This window comes from Pelodiscus sinensis, chromosome 28, assembly GCF_052426305.1.
Source record: "Pelodiscus sinensis isolate ZL-2025 chromosome 28, ASM5242630v1, whole genome shotgun sequence".
NCBI classification, from domain to species: Eukaryota; Metazoa; Chordata; order Testudines; family Trionychidae; genus Pelodiscus; species Pelodiscus sinensis.
Window position 1 is genome coordinate 14,881,950 of NC_143079.1, and position 15,573 is coordinate 14,897,522.

The following is a 15,573-nucleotide window of genomic DNA, read 5'->3' on the forward strand; positions in this document are numbered from 1 at the left end:
TTTATTTATTGCTGCTGTGGGTGGATTTTTCATGGCATCGTCCAATTTAATTTTGCGAAAGAAAACTCGACTCCTGCCAACTGAACGCCAAATGCAGCAGCTCGGAGCATTTGGGAGCGGATGGGCTGGAAGGATTTGGCTCTGACGGCCAGCTTGGGGAGTAGGGGGCCAGCACTTAGTCGGGCTGAGAGTAGACTGCATTGTGATTGCAAAAAGCCCCACATTATGGTGTAACCCCCTTCCCATGACTCCTCCTCTGCGATGTGATTCTTTACCTCGCCCGGCTTTCAAAAGATTCATTTTCATCAACACAGATTTTTGCCTTGGGATCTCAGTTCTGAGAGCTGTGGCGTGCTCTTATAGGATACTGCCTGCCCTCAATTCTCTCGCTAACATCTAGACCTCCCCAGAAGTTTTTAAGTCCCGGCTTGACACAGACCTGGCTGGGATGATTGAGTTGGGGTTGGTTCTGTTTGGGCAGGGGGCTGGACTTGTTGACTCCTGAGGCCTCTTCCAGCCCTGGGATTCTATGATCAGTGAGATTTGAGGGTGTTCCTCCCCTAACAGGTGTGCTCAGGACCTGGCCGTATCAAACCCTAAAGGGGTTCCAAGGAAGCCAGTGCTAAGCCATCCCAGATGTTGCATAGTAGCATGAGTGGGGTCAAGCTCATTTCAGTCAATCAAATGCTACAGCCCTGTGGCAACAGCAATACAGGAATAAAGTTTGAGCCATTACTGCAAATTGGCGGTGGGCGCAAAGCAAACTCCTACAGCCAGTTTGTGTGTGTGGAAGGGGGTGGGAGATATTTGCATCAGAACTTGACTTTTTACACAGATGGTGAAGAATGGCCCCTCCCTTCAGACTCCAGAGCTGGATACGCCTCCAAAGCTGGAGTGTCCAACGTCTGGATTCCAGTGTTATTGCTCGAGCCAGTCTCTGCTGTAAAAGGGCATTTTACAGGGAGTGCGTCTTGGTTCTCTCTTACAACACCTCTCCCCCTTTTGGGAAACAAATGCTGAACAAGGGAACATCTAGTCCTCATCAGAGAGGGAGGGGAGGACTGTAGGGTAAACTCCCTGGGGCAAGAGCTGTCTTTGTTCGGTGTTTACACAAGGCACGTAGCACAGTGGAGCCCGGGCCCGTGACTAGGACTCCTAGAAGCTGGGATACAAATAATAGGGAGTAACAAATAATAGGGAGTAATAAGAATGCATCCAGATAGGACTGGGGAGTGCAAGTGAGGCATGAACACGGGCAGAATACAGAGCGGGAAACCTCGAAACTTGAGTTATTCCACATCAGTCCCACAGGGAACAAAGCTAGAAACAAAGGAGAACAGATAAATATCACAATGGCCAGAACAATAGCAGGTAACTTTGTCCTAGGCAATACCAAAGCCTTGACTAGAAAGAACTGGATTCCTCTCCTGGCTCAGCTGCTGCAATTCCACCTGAGCCACGTGGCAGCACTCCCGGGCTGTGTCTAGACTGGCAAGTTTTCCCGCAAAATCAGCTGCTTTTCCGGGGAAATTTGCCAGCTGTCTACACTGGCCGCTTGAATTTCCGTAAGAACACTGACTTCCTACTGTCTGAAATCAGTGCTTCTTGCAGAAATACTATGCTGCTCCCATTCGGGCAAAAGTCCTTTTGCGCAAAAGGGCCAGTGTAGACAGCTCAGATTTGTTTTGTGCAAAAAAGCCCCGATCTCGAAAATGGTGATTGAGGCTTTCTTGCGCAAAACCGCGTCTAGATTGGCACGGACACTTTTCCGCAAAAAGTGCTTTTGCGGAAAAGCGTCCGTGCCAATCTAGACGCTCTTTTCTGCAAATGCTTTTACTGGAAAACTTTTCCGTGAAAAGCATTTGCGGAAAATCCTGCCAGTCTAGACGTAGCCCCGGAGTAGAGAAGAATCTGGCTCAGCCGGGGATGCAGAAGTTGAGTCTCCAACCAGTAACCAAGAGACACATCCCTTTGGAAACAGTAACACATTGGGACTCGCCGGCACGGTGCCTCCTGCTGGTCACTTAGGAATTCACTCATTTCAGCCCTGGAACGCCCCCGGCCAGCCGGTGTCTCTCTGTCTGTTACCGACTCTTTGTGTTTCTACCACCTCCCATTAGGGCCCACATCCCTGCCACACCATGGCACCGTTCCCTGTGGGTACAGTGCTGCCACAGTGCCCCCACATTCTGGGGTCCCCCCCTTGGGAACCTCTCAAACTCCTTATGCCCACCTTGCCTCAGTGACCAGTCATTCTCTAGCTCCTTACCTCAGGGGCACATGGCAGTCTGAAGTGGCCCCTCAGCATTGGCCAGGGGGTAGGGACCTGCTTCCTTCTCCTGCCCTGGCTGCCTCCCTGCAGCCCAAATACCCTCAGACCTTACCTCAAGCCCTGCAGTCTGGGAGTGAGCTCTCCAGCCCGGCTGCGTTTCAGGAAGCCTCTAGTTTCCCTGGCAGCCAGGTCCCTCCTGTTCCACAACTGGAGCAAGAGAGCAGGAGCCCTCATATAGCTGGGCCCTAATTGGTTGCTCTCTGCCACAGCTACTTGCTCCTGCGAGAGCCCCAGACCTCTGCCAAGGCTGGATTTAACCCCTTTTTAGGCCATCGCAGGTAGGGTTGCCAGGCAAACCGTATTGACCTGGACCGTCCGGTATTTGTGGCATGTGTCTGGTAAAAAAAACCAGAAAATACCGAACATGTAAAATGTCCGGTATTTTCTGTTTTTCTCGGAAGGAAGGTCACTTGAGACATTCCCCCCCTTGCTGCATCTGACAGGAGAGGTGGAGCGGTGAGCCTGGGGATTTAAAGGCAGAGTGCCTCTTTCTTTTTTTTTTTTTTTTTGCTCAACAACTTTACTCCTGTTTATTTTGGCTCAAACAATTTTTTTCCTGCCATGTTCGGTATTTTTTAAAATGTATGTGGCAACCCCAATTGCGGGGCAGACACTCCGTCACAGAAACATTTCCCATCTAGGAGGAAAGGGAGAGTTTCACTTTCCTCCATTTGACATAAGATGAGAGTTGTTGGCTAACTTATTGTTTTACATTTATCAGCTTCTGCACAACTGATGAATTCCTACAGACACAGCAGCTTCTCCAGAGGCTGTTTATTAGCTAAAGAAATTCAAGGCACCTCAGGGTCCATAATATAGAAAATAGAGAGTGTGCCTATCTCTTGGTTTGTTTTGTTTTGTCTGGGAGGGTTTAAAAGCCCACACTGAGCTACAGAAATATTTACATTTGACTTGTGACAAAAGAGAGCTACTTTCTAGACCAGTGGTCTCCAACCTTTTTATGCCCAAGATCACTTTTTAAGTGTCAGAACAAGCCAAGATCTACCCCATTCTTCCCCCAAGACACCACCCCTTCCTTGAAGCCCCACCCTCTCTGTTCTCCTCTTCTCCATCATTTGCTATCCTTGGCCCTTATATACTCTCCGGGTACATCTAGACTACAGGCTTTTGTCAACAGAAGTTTTGTCGACAGATACTGACGACAAAGCTTCTGTCAACAAAGAGCATCTAGACTACATTCAGTTCTGTTGACAGAGCAAGGCGCTTTGTTGACATGACAGTGTAGACGCAAAGGACAGTGAAGACTGAAGCACAGAAATCATTTAGTTTCTCTGCAATGGCTTTATCGTCCTTGATTACTCCTTTTATAGCTCGATCATCTAGGGGACCCACAGATTTTTTTGCAGGCTTCCTGCTTCTAATGTACTTAAAAAACATTTTGTTATTTCTTTTTGAGTTTTTGGCTAGCTGTTCCTCAAAATCTTTTTTTGCTTTTCTTATTACATTTTTACACTTGATTTGACAGTGTTTATGTTCTTTTCTATTTATCTCACTAGGATTGGACTTCCACTTCTTAAAAGATACCTTTTTGTCCCTCACTGCTTCTTTTACATGGTGGTTAAGCCACAGTGACTCTCTTTTAGGTCTCTTGCTATGTTTTTTAATTTGGGGTATACATTTAAGTTGGGCCTCTATTATGGTGTCTTTAAAAAGTTTCCATGCAGCTTTCAGGGATTTGGCTCTAGTCACTGTGCCTTTTAATTTCTGTTTAACTAACCTCCTCATTTTTGTGTAATTCCCCTTTTTGAAATTAAATGCCAGGGTGTTGGACTGCTGAGGTGTTCTTCCCACCACAGGAATGTTGAATGTTATTATATTATGGTCACTATTCCCAAGCGGTCCTGTAACGGTTATATCCTGGACCTGACCCTGCACTCCACTCAGGACTAAATCGAGAATTGCCTCTCCCCTTGTGGGTTCCTGCACCAGCTGCTCCAAGAAGCAGTCATTTAAGCCATTGAGAAATTTTATCTCCACTTCTCTTCCTGAGGTGACATGTATCCAGTCAATATGGGGGTAATTAAAATCCCCCATTATTATAGAGTTCTTTATTTTGGTAGACTCTCTAATCTCCCTTAGTATTTCAATGTCAGTATCACTGTCTTGGTCAGGTGGTCAGTAATATATCCCTACTGCTAATTTCTTATTATTGGAGCATGGAATTACTATCCATAGCGATTCTATGGAACATGTTGATTCACTTAATATTTTTATTTCATTTGATTCTACGTTATCTTTCACATACAGTGCCACTCCGCCACCCACCCGGCCTGCTCTATCCTTTCTATATATTTTATATCCCGGTATGATTGTGTCCCACAGATTTTCCTCATTCCACCAGGTTTCAGTGATGCCTATTATGTCAATCTCCTCATTTAATACGAGCTACTCTAGTTCACCCATCTTATTAGTCAGACTCCTAGCATTTGTGTACAAGCACTTTAAAAATTTGCCACTGCTTATTTGTCTGCCCTTCCCTGATGCATTGGATTCCTTTGTATGCGGTTGTTTGTCTGCTCTGGCCCATGGTTTTCCCTCTCCCCTCCTCTCTTTCTGACTACAGCCTAGAGAATCTCTATCAATGGATTCTCCTCTAAGAGAAGTCTCCCTCCGATTTACGTGCATCTCCATACCAATCGGCTTTCCCCCATTTCTTAGTTTAAAAAAACTGCTCTACGAACTTTTTAATGTTTAGTGCCAGCAGTCTGGTTCCACCCTGGTTTAGGTGGAGCCCATCCTTCCTGTATAGGCTCCCCCTCTCCCAAAAGTGTCCCCAGTTCCTAATAAATCTAAACCCCTCTTCCCTACACCATCGTCTCATCCGCGCATTGAGACTCTGAAGCTCTGCCTGCCTACCTGGCCCTGCGCGTGGAACTGGAAGCATTTCCGAGAATACCACTATAGAGGTCCTGGATTTCAGTCTCTTTCCTAGCAGCCTAAATTTGGCCTCCAGGACATCTCTCCTACCCTTCCCTACGTCATTGGTACCTACATGTACCACGACCACCGGCTCCTCCCCAGCACTACACATAAGTCTGTCTAGATGCCTCGAGAGATCCGCAATCTTTGCACCAGGCAGGCAAGTGACCATACGGTTCTCCCGGTCATCACAAACCCAACTATCTATGTTTCTAATGATCGAATCACCCACTACTAACACCTGCCTCTTCCTAACTGGCATTCCCTCCCCCTCAAAGGTATCCTCAGTGCGAGAGGATACCGCAACATCCTCTGGGAGGAGGGCCCCAACTACGGGATGGTTTCCCTCTGCTCCCATTGAACGCTCTGTTCCCTTGAGATTTTCATCCTCCTTAAGACCACTGGGGCTCTCAGACTGGAGGTGGGACAGTACTACAGTGTCCTGGAAAGTCTCATCAACATAGCTCTCTACCTCCCTTAGCTCCTCCAGTTCAGCCACCCTGGCCTCCAAAGCCCGAACTCGGTCTCTGAGGGTCAGGAGCTCCTTGCAACGGGTGCACACATACGCCACCCGCCCACAGGGCAGGTAATCATACATGTTACACTCAACACAATAAACAGGATAGCCCCCACTCTGCTGCTGGGCTTCTGTCTCCATTTTTCTAATGAATAAGTTTAAGTATAAACTGGGATTCTTTTTAAACCTCTGGAATATAGATTATTCTAAGAGTTATGTTTTAAAGAAGGTCAGAAGTCACTAGTGCCCTCTAAACTCCCTCTCCAAACTCTCCTGTTAGCTGTTCCTGGTCGCTGAGTCACAGGCTTATATAGCTCTGGTAGCCCCTCCCCCTGACTGAGGCTCAGCCAATTAACAGAGGCTTCTAGATTTCAAACCTTTTAGAAGCTCCTTCAAACAAACAAACAGACCAAACCAAACAGACAAACACAGGCTCAGCACACTGCAAATAACTCCCCCACACACAAACACACACTCCAGACAGCCACTTACCACAAGGGTCCCGTTTTTACTCCTCTTTTACCTGGAGAACTCCCTCTCCAAACTCTCCTGTTAGCTGTTCCTGTTCCCATTTGGTCTTATTCTAAAACAACCCTGATAATCAGCAAGGTCCTGGAACAAACACTCTGGGGATTTGCCACCTGCTTAAGAGTATGGGTGATGATTCTAGAACATGCCCCTTCCTGAGAGAGGCCTGGCCATTCACACACACAAAGGAGGAACGGCTCTGACGGCCCCATCTTTCACATGAACACATGCTTGACCAGCTCTGCAGACACAAATGAATGCCCTTCCTCGTGTGTGGCTAACGTACCAGACGCAGCAAGGTTGGGGCTTCACAAAAACTGAATAATGGGAGTCAGGAAAAGGAATTAACACTATATAGGGAAAAGTGATAGAAATGTAGCTGTGTTAGTCTGGTGTAGCTGAAACAAAATACAGGACTATGTAGCACTTTAAAGACTAACAAGATGGTTTATTAGATGAGGAGCTTTCGTGGGCCAGACCCACTTCCTCAGATCAAATAGTGGAAGAAAATAGTCACAACCATATATACCAAAGGATACATATATACCAAAGGATCCTTTGGTATATATGGTTGTGACTATTTTCTTCTACTATTTGATCTGAGGAAGTGGGTCTGGCCCACGAAAGCTCATCATCTAATAAATCATCTTGTTAGTCTTTAAAGTGCTACATAGTCCTGTGTTTTGTGTAGGGAAAGCTATTGCATGCAATTCTATACTCACCATGACACAAGTAGTAAGGAAAAAGGAAAACAGCCAAGTCAGCAGGACAGTAGACTATTCCCCACCCACCCCCCGCAAACTCCTTGCTCCGTGAAGCCACCAAGGAGAACGAGGTGATTATCACTTACCTAGCCTCAGAGTTGTCCATGATGTCTGTAACTCATGCCTATGAACTGCTGCTTCTGGAAGGGCGGGGAGAGTTGCCCCCACACCTATTACCGCAGGGCGTTCCAAGAGTAAGCGTTGTCCAAGGGTTAAGGCAACAGTCTAAGACTGTACGCTCCAATCCCAGCTCTGCCCTAGAATTCCTGTGGGACCCAGCTCTGGTTTGTTAAAGGTATTTCATTACATCGCGGTCATTGATTTCAATGGGAGTTTGGTGCCAAACTGCCAAAGGGGCGAGTAAGCTGGTGCACTGGTACGAGGCTGGGGGTGGGGCTCCGCATGCTGCTGGTGTAGCAACAAAAGTCACTTGCGTCACCACCTGGGTGGTGTGGCCAGAGTGCACCTAAAGTGCCAACCCCGGTGCTCAGGCAGCCCTGGGGGACTGGGCAGCACCATGGCTGCACTCCCCACCCAGAGCCAGCCCACACCTCAATCAACATTCCCTCCATTTTTTTTCTACCCATGGGCAGAATAAATTTTGTTCTATGCACCGAGGCATGTGTAGAGGTGCACCACCAGTAGACACACGTGGTGCTGGCTGTGGACACTCTGCTAATCAGGTGGGTGGCATCTGAATTTCTTGTGGGCAGCTGCCCATGTGCTCAGCTTACAGGGAACACTATCCTCCACTCCCTGCCACGAACTCCCCTAGTCCCCTGGCCTGAACCTCCCACACTTACATTTCTCACAGGTACTGTCATCTCACTCCCCCATGCCCTGTCCTGACCCCTCTGCCCCAGGGAGTGTTGCAGTACAACAGTATCTATAAGAAATGTAAGTTACCTTAGAATCATAGAATCATAGAATAATAGGACTGGAAGGGACCTCGAGAGGTCATCGAGTACCTTCACCCCTTCTAAATACCTTTAAAATCCAGCTCCGTCTCACTATGGGATGATATCTGGGCTTCAGTTCATGATCCATACAATGGGGATAACATCTCCGATTCTCAGGGGTGTAGCGCAGGCAGAAATTAATGGGTGCTCCAATTAATTACCCCGATGGAACCCTTAAAGTACCTGCAGCCTCATCCCTTGGTCTCTCTGCTGAAATTACTCATTAGCACCAATGGGAAAGATAACGATGTGCCAGGGATGCCAGTCCACCAGCACCTGGATGAAGATCTCACTTTTTACAAGCCACCAAACAGCTGTCAGCTGGGTGCCCTGTTGGTTGTTTCACCTCTGTACCAATTCATGCCTGTTTCGCTGCTGGTGTGACATTGGTTCCTCGCTCAAAATTATGCCAAGAACTTCTGCAAATCATCCCAAACTGGCTAGAACTAGAAAGGGAAATCAAGCTCTCTGTGGGCAAGAGCCTCCCCAACGTAGTAAAAACTATTCAAGGAGACGTTCGAAATAAAAAATGTTAATTCTTAATTAACAATTAAACCACCGAGTTTATGCCGCCAAATTGCTATGAAGCAAGCCAAGATGCAGTAGTCCTGGGGCGGGTGAGTGGGGTAGATAGGGATGTCTAACATGTATGTAGCATCTCCTTTCAGCTGCTTGGTCCATACAGATGTTACTTCAGCTCCTGCAGGTCATGGGTTCAACCCCCCGTTAGTAGAAATCGTTTGGGAAATAAATGGATCTCAGCTCTTCTTGTCCTGCCAGATTCTCCTACCTTTACTTGCATAGAGAAGCTCCTTTAGTATTTTAATAGTCTCCTTGAATCAGGGCCCATGTCTTTCACTGCCCACCTTGCACTGTGACATTTTTAAAGCTCTTCTCTCTCCCTGTCTGTTGTAGGTACATGGCAATTATCCACCCACTGCAACCCAGGTTGTCAGCCACAGCCACCAAGGTGGTGGTGGGCGTTATTTGGTTCCTGGCTTTATTGCTGGCGTTCCCGCAGGGCTACTACGCGATGACAGAAAAGGTTGTCAACAGGATGGTGTGTCTGGTGGACTGGCCGGAGCACGACACCAAGGTGTACGAAAAAACGTGAGTCGTTCCTTTTCCTGCGGTGAAAAGCCAGGCAGGAAGGGAGGGGGAGGGGGAAAGGCGACACAGACAGGAGGCATCCCAGAGAGGGGTAACAATGATGTGAAATGTACAGCTGCAGAAAGATGGGCACGGGTCCAAGCTCCCAGCAACCACGGGCGGGATACGCCCATCTGATTTCAAGCCACGTCGCCCGCTGCACGCTGTCTGAGGGGGTCGGAATCCTCCCACAAACATTCCCACTATTATCTTCCATAATGAAAATGGCATCCAGCCCCTACGTTTGCTGAGCCCTGAAGCAAGATTGAGCCCCGTGGCAATATTTTAACCCTCATACACTGTCGCTCTTCCTTCACGTGAGACTCCCAGAGTGCTTAAAGGAGGTTATCGTCATCCACTGAGGATGGAAGGGACTTGCCCTGGCAACAGAACAGTGGAGCCTTGAACAAAATTCAGGGCTCTTAACTCTGTGTCTAGTGCCTTTGCCGCTGCAGCATCCAGCCTCTGGGCTAACAAAAGCCTCCAATTCCATGTACAACCCAGCATGGAAGTGTACAAGTAGCCTGGCAAAGCTCCGGCCATGCCCTGTGGGCCCTGCTCTTGTAGGCAGCTATGATATGCCTCAGAGGCTCGCTGTGACCCCTCCCTCTTATCGCTTCTGGAGGCCAGAGTCCCAACTCACTGAGCCATTCCCATCACTGGCAAAGTGAAAGGAGCAGGGGAAACCCTTCTGTAATCCCGGCCTCCCTTTCCAGGAACAGACTCTTTAGTGGTGTGGGGAGGGTTGGGGGGAACCCAGGCCCACCCACTACTCCAGGTTCCAGTCCAGGGAGCCTAGGTAGTGACAAATGATGATGTTTTTCCCTCTATCCCCAATATAGCAGCCTTTTCCCTGGGCCACTTCCCCAAACACTCTCCTAGTACTCCCTCCGACTGAATGAATCTTTCCTGCTTCAGCTCACTGTTTCTGGTCTCATCAGCACACTTCCTCCTCTCAGTCCTTCACTCTTCTCCTTCCCCCTCCCTTACCTGAGGGGCAACCTTTTAAAATAGCACCAGCAGGCCTGAAATTGGCTGCAGGTGCCTGATTAGCCTGCTGCTTCTGGAAAGCTCTTAATTAGCCTCGGGCGCTTACCTGCCTTAATTACGTGGCAGCAGTCTCTGGCAGTTTATTTTGGGAACAGAAAAGCGTCCCCCCACTTCCCGGCATGTCTACCCTCCACCAAACAATTGTAGTCGGCTGCCCTGGGTCTGTCAAAGTAATTATTCATTTTTCTTTTTTAGTTCTAGAAAGGATGTAGCTAAACCCTAAGAAATCCCATGGTACCACATCCATTGTATGTTTAGTTTACACAACACTAGATTTATTGTCTCTTTCAGACCAGGTACATACGCTTAAGGTCAAGAAATGTTAAATATTCTCTCTCAGCGGAATAGGACAGAGGGAAATGATATCAATATGGAACAATAGGTTGTTTTCTCTGAAGCCTCCCATACAAGTATTGACCAAGCTTGACCTCCAAGAAAGTCATATTGGCTGATCAAGACGAAGATGTGCTTGCTGGTAATGTTTTTTATCCCTGCTGAACTAATTGGGTCTCATTTATCCATATTCTATTTCTAGCAGAGCGACACCAAGAAAAAATTTGACTCGCTGCACCAATCTTAGGGGTACAAAATAGTTGTTTCAAAATGAGAAATCAAAACATTCCATTCAGCTGAGATAAAAATAGTCTATACACTGCATTTATATTTTTCTCTATATAAATTTTTCTTAGGAATAGAATACTTAGGCAGAATATTTAGACAAAGCAACATTTTCCAGTGGAAAAATTCTGTTGGAAAATTTTTGATGCATTTTCAACAGTTTAAATTCTGTGATCAGCTTGGGGGGAACAAACAACTAATTGGTGATAAAAACTAAAATGAACAAAACCAGCACAGATTATTGATGTCCAGGATTATGCTATTCAGCACAACTAAGGTTCTCATTGGTTGCATTTGTGAATTAAAGAACTATTTGGCATAAGGGCCCTAGGTAACAAAATCTTATTGCGTGTCATCTCAGAATTTATGGATGTATACATTAAATTGGATATGATACTGTCAATCAAAATGCTACACCGAGCTGCTGCTGCGCCCGGCAGCTTTATCTTTTCTAACGCTAGTCCATGATGGAAATTTCATTGAAGGGATGATAGGACATGATATTCTGTCTCTGCCGATGAATTCCTCATTGCTCTTATTTATGCTTGCAGTTTAATACATTTTCGTTTTGTATGGAACCTTTCATATGAGCTGTGTCTTAAAATGCTTTATAGAGCGAGTGCAATTCCAGGATGCACTCTATGAGAAAGACGCTGACAAAATAGGGGAAATTCAGGGGCAAGTAACTCAATAATTAAGGGTCTGGATTTAAGAAAGAGAGATGAAAAGATGTTGGTATGGCTATCTTGGCTAAGCAACGAGTTTGGTATGGATATCGTAAGAATAGAAGAACCTAAGGACGGATGTACTGGGTCAGACCAAAGGTGCATCTAGCCCAGCATCCTGTCTTCTGACAGTGTCCAATGCAAGATACCTCAGAGGGAGTGAACAGAACAGGGAACCATCTAGTGATCCCTCCCCTGTCACCCATTTCCATCCTCTGACAAACAGAGGCAAGGGATACCATTCCTAGTCATCCTGACTAATAAGTTTTGATGAATTTATTTAGCTCTTTTTTGAACACTCTTAAAGTTCTGGTCTTCACAACATCCTCTGGCAAGGAGTTCCACAGGTTGACTGGCTTGGCTAAGCAATGACTGAAAGGTGAGTGAGAACCGTCTGCAAGTAAATATTGAAGAGGTAGAAGAATTGGCTAGGGTGAGCTCCGGGAAGAAAGCTAGGAGCAATAGCTCAAAGTTAGGAAAAGGAAATATTTTGTTGTCATGAGGAATATGGGACTGTGGAAAAGCCCCAGAAAGAAGGCCAGGCAAGTTTTAGCAACCACACAGTGCTGTACAGAACAGCTCTGCCTTGTCTGGGAGAGAGAGAATGGCTGATTGAAAAGGTCCTTTCCAGCTCTTATGACCAAGATTATGCGATAACACCTGCCATTTTCTCAATATACTTGACCCTCTCTTACTCTATAAGGGTATGTCTACACTACAACGTTAATTCGAACTAACTTAGTTCGAATTAGTTAATTCGAACTAAGCTAATTCGAACTAACGGATCCAGACTAAAAAACTAGTTCGAATTAACGTTTTGCTAATTCGAACTAGCATGTCCACATTAAGTGGACCCTGAACCGGGCTTAAGGATGGCCGGAAGCAGTGCCGGCAGGGCATCAGAGGAGGACTTACAGCGTGGAGATGCTGTCTCAGGCTAGCCGAGGACTGTGCTTAAAGGGTCCCGACCCCCACCCCGGACAGACAGTTCTCAGGGGTGCCCCTCTTGCAAAGCAGTCCTGGCTTGGAGTGCCCACACTGGGCACATCACAGCACTCAGCCATCAGCCCGGCTGCACTTGCCGCAGGCTTCCATCTGGGGAGAGCGGGCAATTGGGGGGCTGCAGGAGAGCTTCCACCCCCAGAAGCCCACAGAGCCAGCCCAGTCCTCCCCATCGGGAGCTCATGCCCCATTCCTCCCTCACCTCCTTCCACTTACCCTTCCCTCGCCCCTCTTCTTGATGTACAAAATAAAGATAACGTGTCTTCCAAAATGGAAGCTGTCTTTATTGAACAAAACTGGGGGAGACTGGGAAAAGGAGGTGGGAGAGGGGAAGAGAGAGGCTGCGAGAGGGGAGGGCAACTAAAATGATCAGGGGTTGGGAACAGGTCCCATATGAAGAGAGGCTAAAGAGACTGGGACTTTTCAGCTTAGAAAAGAGGAGACGGAGGGGGGACAGGATAGAGGTCTCTAAAAGCAGGAGTTGGGTGGAGACGGTGCATACAGAAAAGTTCTTCATTAGTTCCCATAAAGAAGGACTAAAGGACACCAAAGGAAAGGAATGGGTAGCAGGCTTCAAACTAGTAACAGAAAGTTGTTCTTCACAAAGCAAAGAGTCAACCTGTGGAACTCCTTGCTGCAGGAGGCTGTGAAGGCTAGAACTGGAACAGAGTTTAAAGGGAAGTGAGATCAAGTCATGGAGGTTGGGTCCATGGAGTGGTATTAGCCAGGGGGTAGGAGTGGTGTCCTTGCCCAAGGTTTGTGGAAGGCTGGAGAGGGATGGCACGAGACAAATGGCTTGGTCACTGTCTTCGGTCCATCCCCTCCAGGGTCCCTAGGGTTGGGCGCTGTCAGCAGACAGGCTACTGGGCTAGATGGACCTTTGGTCTGACCCAGGATGGCCATTGTAAGCTCAGGGCTCAGGGTCGGGGGTCTCAGTGGACCACCTTGATTCTCTTGCACTCCTGCTCCTGGGTGGCCAGGCTGGCAGCTCTCCTGCCCTAGCCGGCCACTTTCCTGTGCCTAGTGCGGAGATCGTGGACGAGGTCCACGATGTCCGCACTAGCCCAGGCGGGTGCCCGCCTCTTGCGGTCCTGGGCAAGCTCCCGGGAGCCACCAGCCTGGTCCCGGGAAGGGGGAGAGGGCTGGGGGGCATCGGGTGGGTGGCTCGATCCGTGCTAGGTGCAGGGTCTGCTGGCTGGGTGCTGGCAGGCTTGCACCTGGCATGGGCACCGTAGCCAGCCCGTGCCCCTTTAAGGGGTCCGGGGCCGGGAGGGGGGCAGACGAGTTTCCCTGGTGTTGGCCAGAGTGGCCACCAGGGAAACCTGGGGAGGGCTAGCCTCCCACTAGTTCGAATTAAGGGGCTACACACCCCTTAATTCGAACTAGCTAGTTCGAACTAGGCTTAATCCTCGTGGAATGAGGATTACCTAGTTTCATAGAATCATAGAATAATAGGACTGGAAGGGACCTCGAGAGGTCATCGAGTCCAGCCCCCCGCCCTCAAGGCAGGATCAAGCTCCGTCTACACCATCCCTGACAGATGTCTATCTAACCTGTTCTTAAATATCTCCAGAGAGGGAGATTCCACCACCTCCCTTGGCAATTTATTCCAATATTTGACCACCCTGACAGTTAGGAATTTTTTCCTAATGTCCAATCTAAACCTCCCCTGCTGCACTTTAAGCCCATTACTCCTTGTCCTGTCCTCAGAAACCAAGAGGAACAAATTTTCGCCTTCCTCCTTGTGACACCCTTTTAGATATTTGAAAACCGCTATCATGTCCCCCCTTAATTTTCTTTTTTCCAAACTAAACAAGCCCAGTTCATGAAGCCTGGCTTCATAGGTCATGTTCTCTAAACCTTTAATCATTCTTGTCGCTCTTCTCTGTACCCTTTCCAATTTCTCCACATCTTTCTTGAAATGTGGCGCCCAGAACTGGACACAGTACTCCAGCTGAGGCCTAACTAGTGCAGAGTAGAGCGGCAGAATGACTTCACGAGTTTTGCTTACAACACACCTGTTGATACAACCTAGAATCATATTTGCTTTTTTTGCAACAGCATCACACTGTTGGCTCATATTCAACTTGTGGTCCACTATGACCCCTAGATCCCTTTCCGCCATGCTCCTTCCTAGACAGTCGCTTCCCATCTTGTATGTATGGAACTGATTGTTCCTTCCTAAGTGGAGCGCTTTGCATTTCTCTTTATTAAACTTCATCCTGTTTACCTCTGACCATTTCTCTAACTTGCTAAGGTCATTTTGAAATAAGTCCCTATCCTCCAAAGAAGTTGCAACCCCACCCAGTTTGGTATCATCTGCAAACTTAATAAGCGTACTCTCTATCCCAATATCTACATCATTGATGAAGATATTGAACAGTACGGGTCCCAAAACAGACCCTTGAGGAACTCCACTTGTTATCCCTTTCCAGCAGGATTTAGAACCATTAACTACAACTCTCTGACTACGGTTATCCAGCCAATTATGCACCCACTCTATCGTGGCCCTATCGAAGTTATATTTGCCTAGTTTATCAATAAGAATATCATGCGAGACCGTATCAAATGCCTTACTAAAGTCTAGGTATATGACATCCACCGCTTCTCCCTTATCCACAAGGCTCGTTATCTTATCAAAGAAAGCTATCAGATTAGTTTGGCATGACTTGTTCTTCACAAACCCATGCTGGCTATTCCCTATCACTTTATTACCTTCCAAGTGTTTGCATATGATTTCCTTAATTACCTGCTCCATTATCTTCCCTGGGACAGACGTTAAACTGACCGGTCTGTAGTTTCCTGGGTTGTTCTTATTCCCCTTTTTATAGATGGGCACAATATTTGCCCTTTTCCAGTCTTCTGGAATCTCCCCTGTCTGCCATGATTTTTCAAAGATCATAGCTAAAGGCTCAGATACCTCCTCTATCAGCTCCTTGAGTATCCTGGGATGCATTTCATCAGGACCTGGTGACTTGCTGACATCTAA

General features: G+C 47.4%; 1 protein-coding gene across 1 annotated transcript in view; it reads left to right on the top strand.

Annotated features, from left to right (window-relative positions):
* LOC102447598 (substance-P receptor) overlaps positions 1 to 15,573 on the top strand; it is a 117,199-nt gene that overhangs the window by 42,475 nt on the left and 59,151 nt on the right. Inside the window, exon 2 of the mRNA XM_006129102.5 lies at positions 8,956 to 9,150. Coding sequence (XP_006129164.3) covers positions 8,956 to 9,150 — 195 coding nt within the window. The remainder of the gene's footprint in view (positions 1 to 8,955; positions 9,151 to 15,573) is intronic.